Raw genomic sequence first — 17,703 nt, forward strand, 5'->3', positions numbered from 1 at the left:
ATGCGCTCATAATGCAACCTTCAGCCAGGCATTATTCATGCAGTCAAGCGGAGAGCACTTCAATGTTTGTTTGTTCCGCACTCGAACTGTACAACCTGACAGAGCAACCAACCGGGCATGCACCAGCGAGATCACTACTAAGAGAGAGAGAGAGTGTTGTGTGCCACTAGTCTTTTATTTCAAATACAGCGCTAGGGGCGGTTGAGCATAGTTCGGTCAGGGCTGCGCCACTCCGTGACTACTGCTTTGGTCATCCTTGCCACCTAACTGTAACAAATTTCAAGAGGGAAGAGAGAGACTTTCGATGTGGCCCGGTCCTGGGCGCTGACCACCAAATCGCAAATGCTAATAAATTATACTTCCAACAGATTAGTGTAGCTAAAAGAACGCTGCATGGTTTTCACCTCGAGCTCACAACCACAGCCTTTTACTGTGCAGCTATAAATGGCAATGGGTGCGAGAAAACCGCGGTGGCTCCATTTAAGTGCAGATAAAAAAATATCTTGTCATTTCATGCGACATCAAGAAGCAGCACACTATGACTAGAAAAGTTTTGCAGGAATACAAATTTTTAAGTCCCAATGTGGGCCAGAGAACAGAAGGTCACAAATGCTGCCTTCTTCAAAAGTCGCACTAAAGGTCTTGCTCAAAGTTCGTGCGGCTGGTTCCAGGCAGTGCAACGTAGCTTGCCTGCATAGCTTGCCTGCATAGCAGGCCATTTTGTACATTTACAAGATCTACATTGGTCAGGATCACAGTTGTCGGTCGAGTTCCATTCTTGTGGGAGCCCGTTTGCAGGACCCCATTATGTCAGTTGTTGCTAGCAATATCATCGTGGGCCTTCGGTTTTCCAGTGGTTCCAGCCCCGGCAGCTAGCACAGGAGCGACATGGATCCGCTCAGTGCTGTCATCATGCCTTTCAACCAGAGCCTGCGATTCCTCCTTCAGTTCATTTGAAGCTGCCCCGGCAAGAGGAGCGACTTGGATCCCCTCAGTGCTGTCATCGTGCCTTTCAACCAGAGCCTGCGATTGCTCCTTCAGTTCGTTTGAAGCTGTCCCGGCAACAGGTTCAACATGCACAGATTGCACACAGCTGGTAGGTTCCTCTTCCGGGGGACCTGAATATGACGGGTGGAAATCCACATAACCCTTGTGCCCAGACGGTTGCCCGCTGCTGTCGAGCTTAGGAGCCGTCAAAGCCTGGTCAGACGGTACCACACCAACACTCCCCTTGGCTTCTCCCATTTCGGGCAACGTGGCTTTCTGAGCAAGACCACCAGATGACTCCTGAAGATCAGCCGCTGCAGCCACATGCCTGTCAACCAGAGTGGGGGACCCCTCTTCGGCTCTGCTCTGCTCTGCCCCCCCAGCAACAAGTCCAGTATGTAGAGGGTCTGCAGGATCACCAGTTTTTGCATCGTATGGACTCGAGTGTGAGACGGAGAAACCTGTGGTGTCCTGCTGCTGCCTGGAGAAGTGCTCCGCAGATGTGCTATCAGTGGCAACTTCACCTAGCGGAGGCAGCGCCTGGACTCCGGCTGTTACAGGAACGCTAGCTACACCCGCGCCTGCCGCCGAGATGTTAGATGAACGCCTGATTCCGAATTCGCTCTGAAGCGGCCCCTTCGCAACACTATCTTGCAGCAGCAAGTGCACTTGCTCCTGGCCGCCAAAGTGGCCACTCGGGCTCGACTTTGCAGGCTGGTCTACCGCTCCGGCTGCCAAAGTACGGTCGCTCGATTTAGGCGCGTGAACGTCTTCCGATGACTTGCTTCTGACCCTGCCGGCGGCCGCACCCTCCTTGGGCTTGTGCTGGAGAGTGGAAACATCCATGTCGCTTCTGGCCTTGCCCGTTCCGCCATTCACACTCGTACCATCGGACCCTTTCGCACTGAGGGGCTTCCACTGGAGATGGTCAAGTTCCGGTGGAGTGGCGGAAGCAAGCGGGCTGGGGCAGTAAGTCGGAGTGCTCGGCCTGTATGGGGAAGCGTCTCGCGAGACCGGTCGCCGGGTTCGCATCCGGACGGGCGGACGAAACAAATTGCACACTTCCATGTAGTGCGCAGAGGCACCAGGCGCAAAGCCTTCAGCACTCGGGTCCAACAAGGGGATGTCGGCGATGTCTGTGTCCTACGAAGGCAAAAAGAGAGAGAGAGGGGGAGCCCTCTCAGCGAACTGACCGGACTCTTCTGGTACGCCGCTCCACCTCTCGTCGCCGCTCTGCACCGCCATCAAAGACGCAAGCACTGCTCATTCGCTCCTTCTAGGAATCCGTTCCTATCAGTCGGGGCAAATAGGGGGAGACAGAACAGTCCCGTAGAAAGCCAGTACGGTGGGTGCACTTCTCGTGACTGTAGGCAAGGTGGCAAGAAGACCGGCAGAGATCCCACGGTGCGGCTAACGCTTTAGCTAAGGTTTGTAGTTTCGCAACATCTGGGCCGGAGACATCAACGAAATGTGGCAATCATCCCCAAGTTATGGGCATTTCGATGCAGTACAACACCGAGAAGACCACAAGAAGCAATTCAGACAACACCAGCCATCATCATCAACATAAAATATTATGCGAAAGTTCAGCACAGAATCACGCGCAAGTGCTCTCTAGAACACCGCTCTCTTTGTCTGCATTGTCAAGGTCCACAAAAAAAAATGGCATTACACAGCTTGCTATAACTGTCCGCATTCAAAAGTTCCTGTGGACCTGGGCACCTGTTGGATTCTACGGGTGTAGCCCGAAACAACCCATTCCCGCCTGAACCCGTTCCCGAAACGCCCTTCCCATTTGGCCTGTCCCATGCGCGCCCGTTCCCAAAACGCCCTTCCCGTTTGACCCTTTTCTGTTTCAACCCGTTTCCAAAACACCCTTCCCGTTTCATCCCGCTCCCAAAACGCCCGCATCAAATAGTTCAGATAAGTTTCTGAGCTCGCAGTGCGCTTTTAGGCCTCCGAAATTGAGCTGGGCAAGGTAGTGTAGGTTACTGAGTAATGACTACAACATATTTTACTCATTTCTTGGCTAAATATTTAGCGCGGGGGCAAATTCTATTTTACCTTGACTCTAACTCTACTTGGTAGATGGCGCCACCGACCTATTTTCTCTTTAAAGCTCTACAGGTGATGGCTACAGTATACTCAAAACAACTACAATTAATGTGAACGCTTCACCCGGAATGTGAAATATTCAAGCTGCTTTAAACGAAAGAAAATATATATGAGCAACAAAATTATGCGTGATCTGCTTTTCAGAATTAATTAGAACAAAATTATGCATGATTTGCCGAACAGAACAAAATTCAGAACAAAATTATGCATGATTTGCCGTATTCAGGCTGCCACGGCAGCTGGAATACGCAAACCGCAAATGGTGTGCTAAAACGTGTCCTGCCGTTTTTAGCAGCAAAGGGAAACTCCAGCTCCCGGTAACACGGTAAATGGTGACGAAAATGCGGTAACGATATGCTAAAGCTCTCCATTATAGATGGATAACTACCTAAATGTTTGCTTTTGCTTTTCCACGTACTGCGTGCCCGCCTATGTATTATCCGTAAAAAGTACACGCAAGAGAATACGGCTTGGGGTGTTCTTAACGCCTGGATGAGAAATGTGTGCGCACTATTTCCTCCAAGCAAAAATTTCAACCTTAGACTTCAATGGGTATTCTTTTAGAGACATTTGCATTTAAAGGGACCATTATCCACGCATTAAAATGGATCGTATCAGACCACAGGCTTGGCCCATAATAGTTACCACTTTCATAAAATACGTTTTTTCTGTAGTTAGCTAGATTTGGTAATTATATTTCGCGAGATATTTTTCCTGCGTAGAAATAAAACAGTAGCCGTGTACTACCCCTAATAAATTAATAGTTGCATTTGCTAAAACACCCAACTTCATTCTCAGCAAGAGCTACGGACGCTACAAACTGGCACTGCGACCGCGGAAAAGTTCTATTTTGTTAATTCTTGTCCTTTCTTTTTTGGTGTGTAGCATATACTAAGTACATGTGCATTCGTATATGCAACCGTAGGGACTGGACCCATCACCGCTGCCGCGAAGTACGCATGCGAGCATCACGTTCCAGACCGCTCGACCAACGCAGGAGCAGACGGAAGGGTGTGGTTTCAGCTGTAATTCACAAATGCTGTACCGCGTCGGACGTAACGCAGTAACCTACGTGTTGTTTTTTAATTGGCGCCGCGTATCATAAAACAGATCATTGCGAAACGGTTGCAGGTTAGTAGGGCGTCCACATACTTTAGCTCCACCAGCCGTAACATTTTTTTACGGTGAAATAAGTTTGACGTAACTTCAATTTAATTTCCAGGTTACGGCGGACGCAAGTAATTTTTTACTTTCGATTGCATCGGACGTAACTCAAAACATGACGTTAAAATACAGTTGGACGCAACTTTAATTTCAGAAATCGCACTCCTCGGTCCGAGTTACCCGAGTTGAAACTGGGTTTGTTATTCCGGGAAGGGGCTAAATGGGAAAATACGAAACGGGAAGGGCGTTTTGTACCGGGTTGAAGTAGCAGGGAACAAACAAGGTTCAAATGGGAAATGGGAAAGCGCGAAAAGGGAAGGTCGTTTTGCGCCGGGTTGAAACAAGAAAAAGGGGGGGGGGGTGGGGGGGGGGAACAAGCGAGAAGGGTGACATGGGAATGGGTTCAAACTGGAACCTCCGGATTCTACAAGGGGAAAGGGGGGGTGCAAAAATTTTCATTCAAATTTTAACACTCACCAGTCGTCCTTCCCTGCCAAAGAGCTCCAGGAAGTTGAAGATGAACTCCCTCGATTTCTCTTCCCACTTCTGGATGAATTCGTGCCTTTTTCCCTCTAAGTTCTCGACGAGCTGTTTGCTTTTGTCCTTCAGCTCGTCCATCTTGTTCTGGAGCAGAAATTTTTTCTCCTGCAAACATACACACAAAAAAAACTGTTAGCACATGCGTACACAATAGAGCCCCCAACAACGACCGAGCCACAGCCATCACCTAACACTGGATACAACATTATGATCATCTACATAATGTCTCACAGGGGAGCAAGGTGCTTCTGCAGTATACATTTACTTGGTTTGATTTATTGATTGTAGGGTTTAACGCATTGGCGCAACGCAGGCGATGGATGAGGTACGCTGTAGTGGAGGGCTCCGGATTAATTTTGACCACATGGGGATGTTTCACGTGTGCCGAAATCTCATACACACGGGCGTTTTTGCTTTTCGCCTCCATCAGAAAAGCGGCCGCAGCGGCCGAGAATCGAACCCGCGACCTCATGCTCAGCAGCGCAATGCCTTAGCCACTGAGCCACTGCGACGGGTGCCTTTACTTGGTTCTGATAATAATCCACACCCAATTTGAGAGTTCCGAGATGCACCAAGTTGCAAGCTTCAGGCTAGAATTTCACCAATTTCTGGAACTGTCGGAGGTTCCAGCTATCCCCCTTACATCCCAGAGCCTCATTCCCTGAAGCCCCTGCCGTGAGTAAAAATACAAATACATCGAGGAGCAGTAGTAAGAAATGAAGCATGAAACAGCCTATTATACACCGGGCTTATAAGTATGCAAGCCTGAACTAATAAATACATCAAACAATTTAAAAAAAATGGTCAAAAGTGATGGGACCTAGCATTTCTCATGAGGCTTTGCCCTTGCACATGTGAGTAGTGTTCTCACTCTGCAGATCCCGCTGTGTCCAAAGCAGCACCCCAAGCGACCCCGGCCTTTCAGCATGATCCATCAATACTATCCACCACAGAACATGGCAGCAAGTGCTAAAGCCCCGTTGGTGCTGCAGTGGAACTGTCACGGGTTGCGCGCCAATGCTGCAGAGCTCAATAAACATTTGCGGGCTTTGGATCACAAGGCGTTGGTAGTCCTACTCCAGGAGACGAAAGGAAAAGGCCCGGGCATACAAGGCTACCGTTCTTATGAGGTCCCCACCCTTCGCTACACCACCATTTCTGACCAGGCAACCAGCGTAGTGATCCAACAGACAGCTTCATACGTTCGGAAAGGAACCCCTCACTGACAGGTGCCTACTGCAGGCATGTGCAACGATGTTCAGGAAGTAGTGGCTGTCCGCGTGTCCCTTGGACGGAGGACCTTACTTGTGGCATCGACCTATGTGTGTCCTCAATTACCAGGTGCAAATTTGGACTGGATGCAGCAGTTACAGGCTCTGCACCCTCGAGAGGAAGTTGTGATTGGGGGCGATTTCAATGCCCTCAGCACGACTTGGAGATATCGCGTCAACAACATCCACGGCCGCAACCTGGAGGAATCAGCAGAAGATGCGGACCTCATCCTTGTTAATGATTTGTCGTGCCCCACGCGGGCAGTCGCTGAGCCAGCGAGACACTGTTCCTGATTTGACCTGGGCCACTCCTTCCACGGTGTCATTATGGAAATGCGACTCCTCAACTTGGGGAAGTGACCATTACCCCATTTGGATTATGCTTTCCGGCACCGTGTGGACAATTAACAAGAAGGTCCGGTATGTAGACTGGCCTCGTTTCAGGGAGCTTCAATTCTTCGAGCCAGACAGACATCACAACCCCTACTTAGACTCATTCACATCTCTGCTAAATCACATTTTGATTGCTGCAAATGGTGCTACGACAGACGTCGAAGTACAACAGGACACTCCTGCTCCGGACCGACACCTGATCAATCTATGGAATGTTCGCGACGACTAGCAGGAGTGCTGTCGGACTGGAGGCCGCACTTATGTCGACTTGGTGCGCATCCGCCACCAGATAGCGAACATTAGGAAATACACGAAGCTCCTGGCCTGCAAGCGTTGGGAAGAGCACTGAGACTCTTTTTCCTCCCACACTGGGTCCTGGAAACTGGAGCACCTTCCGAAGCCTTGCCGGGCGTACAAAGCTGCAGGGTACAGTGGATACAGTGCTACTTCGTACTAAGCAACCCCGTGAGGTCTTCGAAAGGGAGGCAGCACGTATTTTCTTCCCTTAACCCTCGGCTCAACCGCCACCTTATATCTACGATCTGGAGCCAGTGGACGACAGCGAAGAGGTTGAGATGCCTTTTACTTCTGCTGAGCTCACGGTTGCCCTTGAGCAAATCAATGTGTCTAGCACCCCAGAAAAAGATGATGTGTCATGGTCTATGCTTCGCAATTTGCCAGTAGCACAGAAAGAGGAGCTTCTTTAGGCACTTAACAACATATGGATCAGTGGCGTCGTCCCTTCAGCCCTCAAGCACGCTGTTGTGGAACCCATTCCCAAGGCAGGCAAGGATCCCGCAGTCCTGGCAAATTTACGTCCAATCTCACTTACGTCGACCATCTGTAAGTTGATTGAGCGGATGGCCACGACCCGACTGAGTCATCACTTGGAAGAAGAAAACAACTACTTCCGCCCAGCTCAGACAGGCTTCCGACCAAATTTAAGCACCCACGACAGTCTTTACCTTCTGCGGAGGTTGGTGCAAGCAAGCCGGTATAAGCGGCCACACGTTCTGGTTGCTATTGATTTGCAAAAGGCTTACGACACCGATCACACGCAGCGGTACTCGATGCCCTAGTAGAGGCTTATCCGGGTAAGCGGCTACGCAATTTTGTACGGAGCTTCCTGGCTAACCGCACATACGAGACTCGATCCGATCGCCACGACACCATTTCCTTCACCAATTGCTGCGGGGTGCCCCAGGGGGCTATCATCTCCCCTATTCTTTTTAATTTGGCTCTCAGGAAGTTGATTTATGGACTGTCTGCGGTGGAAAGTGTTCATGTCACGGCCTATGCCAATGACATCACAATTTGGACCAAGGCGAGTGACCACCCCGCAATGCGTCAATTACAGAAGGCCCTAGACACGTTCAACGCCCTCCTAGCTCCCACTGGAATGAAACTATTGCTGGCGAAAACACACTTTCTGGCCATACGGGGCACACCTGCAGAGTGCTCCCGGATTTATTTAACCATTGAAGGCGTTTCGCTCCAGCCTGCTCCACAAGATTGGGTGCGTGTCCTTGCAGTGCCCATTCACCAGAACGGTAGTGCTACAGAATGAATCAAGCAACTTCGGCTGCAGTGGTGTAGCCTCCTGCACCTCATCCGTCGCATCTCCCAACACCTTTGGCGGAGCATCTCAGGATGTAGCCCGGCATTTAGGGCAAGGTGTACTTGTGTCCAAAGCAACATAACATACGGCGCCATGTGCTATTCACTCACCAAACACCAGACCCACCAGCTGGAAGTCCTTACTGGGAAGCGCTTCGAGCTATAACTGGGCTTCCACAACACACACGGATTGAGCAGCTCTATCGGTACGCTGGTCTTCCCATTCTCGAAAGCATAATCCAATCGAGGGCAGAGGGGGCAAAAGACCGTCGCAATCTCACTCACCAGGGCTGCCGCTTACTGTGCCATGCCGGTGAGGATTTCGACACGTCTGTGCCTACCATACATAAGCACATTCCACCTTGGGAGGATGAGCGCATTACTGAGCAACGGCCAGCACCCACTCCACATCCCCAGGGAATTTACCGATCGCATGGACATGTTCCTTCGGTCAGCGCACCTCCCTTGAACTCAGAGAACTCAACAACACTTTGTCTTCGTGGCTGCTTTGTGGCGGCGCCATTTACAAACGGCGTCTCTCACTGCCGTTACACATGTATCGGCCGCAGATACAACCCGCACCTTCAAGATGACCATACCACCTACCGCCACAGCGCTGGAGCTTCGCACCATCGAGGAGGGGGTAGAGCTGGCTGTACGCCTACTGGCAGCCGATCCCAAAATGTACCGAAGCGTCAGCATATTTACGGACAGCGCAGAGGCTTTACGTTATCTCATTAGACCACCCAGACAGCACTCTGTGGCTCATAACATTAAACGTTCTTGTGCAACGTTGCGACTGTGCACTGGCATTACTGTGACCGATCGCCTAACACTCAGGCACGGAAGACCCCTTGGTAGTGAGTGGGCCCATGAGCTGGTGAGCGAGGCTTGTCGGAATTTCCGCCCGCAGCTTGACGGCTCCCGCACTGAGGAGTTCTGCTTCTGCCGCAAACAGCGCCGCCGTCAGGATATCCTCTCAACAGTTCCCATCAACCCGGACCCAGTGCCTCCTGGGCTTCCCCAGGCCGTACATGTCTTCCTTAATCGTGCGCACTCAGGATACGCTTTAACTGATGACGTGGTCAGGTAGAGGCACGCCTCGACTAGAACACTGAGGCGCGGGAATTCCACGGCAGCAGCTTCCGAAGACCTTTCATCTGCGGTGGCATCACCATCCGACCCTTCGTATGTCTGCTACACATGTGGGCAGTCGCTGAAGCCAACCATCCCTCACCTTGTATGGGACTGCATAGGTCTAGTAGGGCCACGTGAGACACATCGGCCTGCCTGGGTACTCGCTCACGAGGACTGGATCCGTCCGAAAGGCCGCATCGAACAGACTTTATCCGCACTGTGGTGGTTCGTTCTTGACTCCTCCATGTTGGGACACTATTGAGGTCTTCATCTCCCCTCCCTCCGCTTCCTCATGCAGCCTTGAGCCATCCCTTTCAATAAATGTCCGTTTGTTGTTTGTGTGAGTAGTGTAAAAGAACTATTTAAGCTGAAACATCACCCAAAGTGGAACTGTATAGCACTGTGTCCCTAAAAGGGACATTAAAGGTTGAATAAGTTATGTTTAACTGAAAGATCCCACACTTCGTAGCTCTCTCAGCTTTTGCTCAACATCCCACAATACTACGTTTTACTGAGAAATAAAAATTCTCCCCTGTTTCCTTTCCTTTTTTTTCATGATATTTAAGAGCGCATCATGAAGCGCCCAGAGTGATCCTAGGCCTCATTTTTTACTTTACCTGATCACAAGCATCATCCTGGGTACCTGCCCTCCTTTGCTGTCACTTTCACCACAAAGATTGGAAGCCAATCAGAAAGAATCTTTTTAACGCTATCTTGGTATGGCAGCAGCCAAGCTAATAAAAAAAAATGCCCCCCCCCCCTCGACATGCCCCCCCCCCCCCCCCCCCCCTTTAACATCAGGCCCCGCCCATAGCCAAGTGTTTCCATGAGGGGCTGCCACCTGAGAAGGCATTGAAAATGCACACACAATAAGCCATCAGTAAACTTGATGGTGCCAAAGCTGAATAGAATGTTTTGTGTACGTGTTTTCACTTTCAATTTTTCTTTCCGTCTTGCCTTGTTTATGTTAGTTCCCAAGTGTTAGGCATGAATATGTTTTTCTTTTTAATTAATGCCCACATAAACGGATACATTTCTTTTTATGCATCCACCTATCTGAGCATGAAAAAAGGCCTTCAGTATGAATAAAAATTAAACAATAAAAAAGAACCCAATGTTGAAATGCTTCAAAGTGAGAGACAAACAATGCAGATTTCCAAATTTGCTTCCTCGTCTGATGAATAAGGCTATCATTAGCTACAGACCGCCACTTGCAGTTTTATGAATCCAACTGTACTCGCAAAGTCTGCATGCCCTGACCCCACAGAGTATGACAGCATTTGAATGAGGCCGACTGAACTTGCTGACGGCCGAAGCCGTCACTTGAGCGGGTGAGTACACTCGCGCCAATTTGAGATACCTTATCTGCTTGTGGAGACTCTGCCCACACGGGGAAGCCCTCAGGACCCTTTACATGATGGTACGATAAGAGTAACACGCCGTCGTACGAGTGACGTGACATGTCACAAGGTCACTTGAAAATGTTTAGGTTTGCTTGAAGTCAAGTGGGTCAAGAGCCTTTGCGACTGGTATTCACCTCGCGCTATGTTCAGAAGTGCACTAAGGATGCGATAACACTTTTTATGGCTGGTAGTCTCACGGTTTACATTCAGCCATAGAGATGTGTGAGGCGGGGCTCTCACAGTTTGCTATTTATACGGCCATATCCCTATATAGTAGCCCCATTTTGAATTTCAGGTGCAAATGTTTTGGATTGGAAGCCCACAATCCTCCTAAATCCAAATTTGTATAATTGACTGCAAGGAAGTGTCTCAAGGCATCGCCACCATTTCTTTTCTGTTGCTAATTATGAGCCTGATTAAACACAATTTGCATCACACTTGATTGATTTGTTATTACACCATGGCAATCGTTTGAATGCACCAAAGCTGCATGCTGTCATCACCTTTGCAAAGCCCCTGCATCTAGACAGCAACGTCCATGCACACAGGCGCCCGGAGAAATTCCCCCGGTGAATGGGGGGTAATACAAATAAAAAAAACCGTGCACTGATCTCTTAACCATACAACTGAACTTCCCCCATAGTGTCCCGAGGAGAGGAAGAAGTGGGCAGGGATGCATCGTGCCATGCTCATCGATCTCTGAAGATAATTGGGCTGTCATGGCCGCCCACTAAATCATCTCGCCTACCGCGGTTTATCTCGTTTGTCTTGGCACACCGTAACATGTTTTTCTGAAGGTGTACCAAACAAAAAAATTACACCATCTTCCCGTGGGGAACCCTGATGAGGATGCGAAGCATCGTGGCGGTTCCGTGTGGTTCCATTGTGTTGCCGTTATGTTGAGTGATCTGGTTTTTACTAGCGCCAGAGGAAATTCCGCGTCCGGGTCCACACCGGTGGCAAAGGCACGCAAGTGCTGTTGTGTTACGGTGAGTAGGCGGTGGTTCTCAAGGCGCCGAAACTCGTCCATTATGTTCTTGTCGATGTTGTCTCTGTGGTAGAATCGGTAGTCTCCGTCAGCTTTGGTGAGGTAAAGGTTGTTGACATTGGTGCACCGGCTGAGAGCAATGTACACGCCCTTCTCTTCGCAGCTTTGTCTTCTCCTTCTTCTTCTTCGGCGGTTCCCCTACGGGAAGATGACGACGGTGGTTGAACGCGAACCTATCTCGTGATGGATTCTTTGGTTGGCCAATCCCTAGGGGTATCCTGCCACAATCAGCATCAGAGGCGCTGCGGACGGGGCTGGTTGAGCTGCAAGGCGCGTGGCGCTTCCCGCCACAGCTTTCCCATGGGAAATTCAGCATCCCCCTCTAAAGTTTTCAGTTCGTCATTTCCGTTGACGTTCAGCTTCGCGTGCCTTCGTTGTATCAGTAGCTTCGTGACGTAGTTTGAATGAGTCAAGGACATAAGGCGCATTCGTAGCACTTGCTCCTGTCCCGGATTTGTAGCGTAGTGGGAAGAGCACCGCGTACCTCCCGTTGCGGCCAGAGAGTCGTGGGATCGAAACCGGGCGCCGCTAACTATTTCTTTTTAAGTGCGAATGCACTTCTTAAGCGAGCCTGAATCGTCCGCCGCCGTCGTCCGCATAGCAACAGCTGCGGGTGCGCGCGCTCCTCGTCTTCCCTAGCAACGGGGGGAGATGGGCGCGCGCTACTCTCCTCCTCCTCTCTCCGCTCAGTGACTGCGGGTGTTGGGCGCCTCCTCTCCCCTTCGGGCGGGAGAGCTCTCGCTCGCGTAGCGGGCGCTCCGCATTCCGACGCGTGAGGGCGCTCGTGTAGCCCTCGCCGTAACGGCGGGCGCTACTCTCCTCCTCCTCTCTCCGCTCAGTGACTGCGGGTGTTGGGCGCCTCCTCTCCACTTCGGGCGGGAGAGCTCTCGCTCGCGTAGCGGGCGCTCCGCATTCCGACGCGTGAGGGCGCTCGTGTAGCGGCCGCGTGGCGCGGGAGGGTATTAGTCGAGCGCGCGCCGTCGTCGAGAGCGGTCGCTGGTCCTGCATCTCGCTAACGATGATGGCGGACCGGGCAACGGTACCAGCAATAACGAGTGAAATATCTTTCTTTGTAGTTGTGTGCGTAGTTGTGTGCGTGTGTGTAATCTCTCGACTACTCATTAAGATCACGATATCCACCGTAATCGCGCAATCAACAACCGTGCATTTGCACTTACACACTCTCCCCCTCGGGGAAGTGCGAGGGAATTTTTTTATAGTGTAGTATCGCGGAGCTGTGGGTGTAAGGAGGAGAGTTGCGCATGCGCAGTGAGCGTGTGGAAGGCGCCGCCATCAACGACGGAGGACCAGGCGAGCCTAAGAAATGCTCCGCATTTAAAAGAAATAATTTAAAACAATGAAATCTTACGTAAAACTAGCCATGAAAATTATAGTTGAAACTAACGATGAAAAAAACAAAAAGAAGGGAACAGGAGGCATGCTTGAACCACCGCTTTTGTTATCCCGAAGCAAAGACAGAACCTCTGCACCAAAACTGCGGATACTGTGGCCAGTGCCAGCCCAGTGTTAAGAATTCTAGTGTCGCCCGACGGCACTGAGGCTGTGCCTGCAGCGCAGAGCTGGAGCGCCTTCGGACGGCTTCCTAGTCGCCACGAAAAGGAACGGCGACAGTGGTGCCAAGCACTCACGTTCAGGAAGGAGACGTTCATGTCCCGCGCCGAGTACCCCCTGGCGAGGTTCCGCCGTACGTAGACGTCGTAGTCCTTGACGATGCGGGCGACCAGGTCCGAGGTGGAGATTCCGTCTGTCCGCTGGGTGGCGAGGAACATGCCCCGCTCCTTGATCAGCTTGTACACGTCCTCGTCATTGCCCGTGCAGTACGGGATCTCGTCGTGCGCCACAAAGTCAATCTGCAAAAGGGGCACAGCATATTCTGCAAGGGGCACAGGGGCACAGGCACAGTCCCGAATCTGTATTCTCAGCTCTGCTTGAAGCCCGCATCAAAAAGGCCCTTTCTGACTGGTTTTCAGTTTTCATAAATAAATGCAGGCCAATCAAAACAAGCTTTCGGAAAGATTGCAAAACCCATGTAAAGGCAAGATTAGGGCTTCAAACAACACTCTTTGGGAGAATATGCTTTGGTAGTACTCATTGAGCGGCTAGCCTGACTGTCAGGAACATCCGTAAAAGGAAGAAGGATCAACCAGAATAGCCACAATTCAGTAAGACAATGAAGTGAGCAAGAAAATCACGGCACAAACCCTTTATGTTTAAGCCTCACAACAATGTAAATTTGCAATGAGTGAACGTGAGTGTTCTATGTACGCCACAAGTGAGTACAAGTCGAGTAGTACATCAGGTACCATAAGAGCACCCATTAAAACGTGCATTATACAATTTCCACCCCTGGATGGGTCCTGCAATATCTCACAAATTCATGGCCTAGTAGCAGAAGCCGAACTTTTCAGAATTCTCGGTGCCCTTCAAAGCATCCAAGAGAATCGCCTGTCACTTCCTCAAACCAAACTACGCGTTATCACAGACTCTCACATAGCACTTCGTGAATTAAATCGTTCTTTCACCCCAAACACAACTGCCACTACTATACTGAGAAAGATTCAGGAACTACGGCAAGAATTCGTATCCGTTCATTTGGTTTGGACCCCGGCGAACACCGAGGGTGACACAGGGAACCAGTTAGCTCACATGGCTGCCCAGGAGAGTCTCTCACATCCTCCTATGGTTTCTTCTGACCCACCCCCACTGGACGTGACCTGGCCTGAAAACTACCGCAAAGCAAAGATCCTCAGTCGTCAGCGTCTCCAGGAATCCTCCCCTGTGGGTTTCCTCACAGCTCTAAAATGTCTGCCGAGAAAAGGAGAAGTTATTGCAAACAAGATCTACGCAAACTCTGCATATACTCCCGACATTCTTTTTAAATGGACCTATCCTCGTACAGCATATACTCCAAAGTGCAAATTTTGTGGTGCATCAGTCGTTTCCAATCTTTACCACCTTATCTGGATGTGCCCTGCCTTTTCACAAGGACAATCAGAACTTTTAACACTACACTCCATCCCGTGTGATGAACAGGACCATGTTCATCAAATGCGCGCTAATCCCTCCTTATTAGAGGCAGTTGTAGAATTCTCTCTTCAGAATGGTCTCTATAAAGCCGTTTGATTCGTGATTGACTCAGCCCTGTATGGGCCAATGATTCTGTGACAAGTGCGAACTGACTTTTTAATGGGACAAGAAGCAAGAAGTGCAAATGTGTTTTCGATGACTTTTTATTTTCATAATTTTTTTCCTTTTCCCATTCTCCCCCATCCCCTTCAGGGTCTTATGACCTCCTCCAATAAACAGCCAATCAATCAATCAATCCTTTGTCCAGTAGAAGTGTCTTTGCTTTCTAAGCAGGAAATGTCAATAGTGCACATACAGATGCACATGGTGAAGCCTGCTTACAGGGGTGGTTGGTTTGACATACACAGCAGCAAACCCTCACCCAATTTGAAAGCCATTATACATGGTGTCCCAGCGACCCATGAACCAAGATTTTAAAAAAGATCAATGGCGTTACTCGAACAAAAACATGGCACATAATGTTTCCAGTACAGTGAAGTAGCGGCCAGCAATTATCTCGTTAATGAGATTTAATTAATTCATCTTGATTAATTATCTAATTCGAGAAGTACTGCCCTAATCATTGAAGTGTCAATGAGACACTTGTAGGTACCCACGATAGGAATCTTAACTGCGGTATTTTCAGAGACGACTGATAAAGAAACCCCGCGAAATATGAAAAATCCCACATGACAGCGCTTCCACGCGCATCGTAAAGTAGTAATGCCTCGAGCACGCTGCGCCTGAGTTAGCCAGAATGAATTAAAGAAAAGAAATAAAGAAGAAATCGCGACAGAGTTTGCGGCTGATCTACTCACATGCGCCCTGCGAGACTTGCTGTTGCTGCTCCTTCTATGCGTACCCTTATCAAGGTGATGCGCTGTCTTTTCGGACGTGTAACGGGCAAAGCAGTTGTTTTCAATCAGCTTATCGGAGGGCGCTGGTTTATGACGCGCGCGGGAGCACCGTCCCGTGGTATTTTTTATATTTCGCAGGGTTTCTATATCAGTCAGAATAAATGAGTTTGAAATCAATTCATCACTGAAAATACCGCAGTTAGATTCCTATCGTGGGCACCTACAAGTGTCTCATTGATGCTTCAATGATTAGGGCAGTACTTCTCGAGTTAGATAATTAATTATAATTGTTTAATTAAATCGCATTTACGGAAAAATTATTGGCCGATACTCCACTCTACTGGAAACATTATGTGCTAGGTTTTGTTCGAGTAATGCCCAAGGAGGTTGTATAATATACAACCTCCTTGGTAATGCCATTGCTCTTTTCGATAATCTTGGTGCATGATAGCTGGGACCTGCCTTCAACAAAGCGTCAAACCTTTAGCTTTGCTTAGTGGCCTGAAGCATCAAATAACGCAGGCATTTGGAAAAGCTCCCTACAGCACCGCTACCTCGCTCACTTCCATTTGGTCACTATGCAAACCGCACCCAGTTGTTTGCAACATGAAATCCTTGTGAGAAAAAAAATAAGGTAGGGAAATATGTTGTTTAATTAGATATTTCCCAACAATTTTGCCATCTTTCACCACTGAATAAATGCTGATGGGGCTACAAAAAAATAGAACTTCCGTTTCAGACAAGCTTGCTGGTTCTCTTCAATCTCTCTAAGTTGAGGTCCTCTAATTTTTACTTGATCTAAGCCCAAGGCATTGCTAGAAAATTCCTGTCCATTAAAGAACGCCCAATTCAGGTGAACAATGAGTTGACGCAGTGAAGAAAACGGGAACGAACCTTGTTTGTCTCCAGGAACTCGTCGTCTAAAACCCAGGGTGCGTCCCTTAGGACCTCATCGACGTATCGGCAGTGACGCACTGCTTCGTAACGTTCGACATCGGTCATCACAGTTCTCCCCTTCATCGTATGCGTGAGCTGATCACTGTTCACTGCAAAGGCACAAAACAGAGCAGTGACGGCCACATTCAAGAATAGATGCTGTTCCTAAGAACACAGCTGACATGCACGATCCATAAAACCAATGCACACACTGTTGAGCATGGTTACAGCCACAGCTGGCATCAGCATGTTTACGAAGGTAGACGAATTCTCCTGTCACGGCTATTCATTAGCCAAGATATCCAGGACTGCTCTCCTCTCAGAGCACTCATAAATTAGACGATCCTCCACCAAACACCGTGAGTGTGTACAGTAGAACCCCGCTATTACGTTCCTCAGTGCTGCGTTTTCCCGGCTGCTACGTTGTTTTTATCTCGTCCCAGCGCAGCTCACATAGAGTCCCATGTATTAAAATCCTCGCTGTTAGATCGTGGCTTAGAGTACGTTCCCGGATCATGTGTCGCAATCTGACACTGCGAAGCCACCCGGGCAACATGTGCGGACTGCCATTTTGACGTTTGACGAGCCTTGGCCAGACTTGGCTACGGAAATGACCGCATGAAGCCACACACGGGTGCAATTCGTCACCACTAGATGGCCCTATGTTACTCTATGCTATCACCACCATCACTGTGTTTACAACGAAAGTTTCACTTCGGAATGCCGGAAGTGCGTGTTTGCCATAAAGCACCACTGAAGAATAGCAAGAATAACCGCGAGCTTTGTCGTGCCTTGATAGCGTCGCGAAAACATGAGGCGTTTTCCCTTCAAAAAAAGCTTGACGTACTAAAATGGTTCGTACAGGCTTCAAAAGCAAAAATTCAAGGGTTTTCAAGGACTTTCAAGGACCAGAAAACACATTTTTAAGGTCCCCATTTAACGCTTTATCTGGGATTAATTATAACTTTTCCAACAAAATTCAAAAGTTTTTTATTGCACAATGCCTAAGCCCATTAGTGCACATTTAGATAGGTGCTAACGGGTTCATAAATGCTCCCCCAGCTTTATTTTTTATTTTATGGCTGGTATTTAGAGGTTTTTCTTTTTCCTTTGTGTTTGCTGAGGCTGTTTGATTTCAAAACTTAGTT

General features: G+C 49.2%; 1 protein-coding gene across 5 annotated transcripts in view; it reads right to left on the reverse strand.

Annotated features, from left to right (window-relative positions):
- LOC144170737 (choline-phosphate cytidylyltransferase B-like) overlaps nucleotides 1-17,703 on the reverse strand; it is a 36,047-nt gene that overhangs the window by 10,038 nt on the left and 8,306 nt on the right. For 2 of the 5 annotated variants that reach the window (XM_077700717.1, XM_077700715.1), the window contains exons 5-8: nucleotides 16,514-16,665; nucleotides 13,325-13,546; nucleotides 4,744-4,911; nucleotides 292-2,130 (exon numbers count right to left, since the gene is read on the reverse strand). In XM_077700717.1, coding sequence (XP_077556843.1) covers nucleotides 811-2,130; nucleotides 4,744-4,911; nucleotides 13,325-13,546; nucleotides 16,514-16,665 — 1,862 coding nt within the window. In that variant the 3' untranslated portion in view covers nucleotides 292-810. Of the gene's footprint in view, nucleotides 1-156; nucleotides 268-288; nucleotides 2,131-4,743; nucleotides 4,912-13,324; nucleotides 13,547-16,513; nucleotides 16,666-17,703 lie in introns of those variants that run through there. The other 3 variants (XM_077700719.1, XM_077700716.1, XM_077700718.1) reach the window with 3 other exon arrangements.

The sequence above is a fragment of the Haemaphysalis longicornis genome, unplaced genomic scaffold (assembly GCF_048455015.1).
Source record: "Haemaphysalis longicornis isolate Haplotype H1 unplaced genomic scaffold, Haemaphysalis longicornis Haplotype H1 scaffold_2, whole genome shotgun sequence".
NCBI lineage: Eukaryota > Metazoa > Arthropoda > Arachnida > Ixodida > Ixodidae > Haemaphysalis > Haemaphysalis longicornis.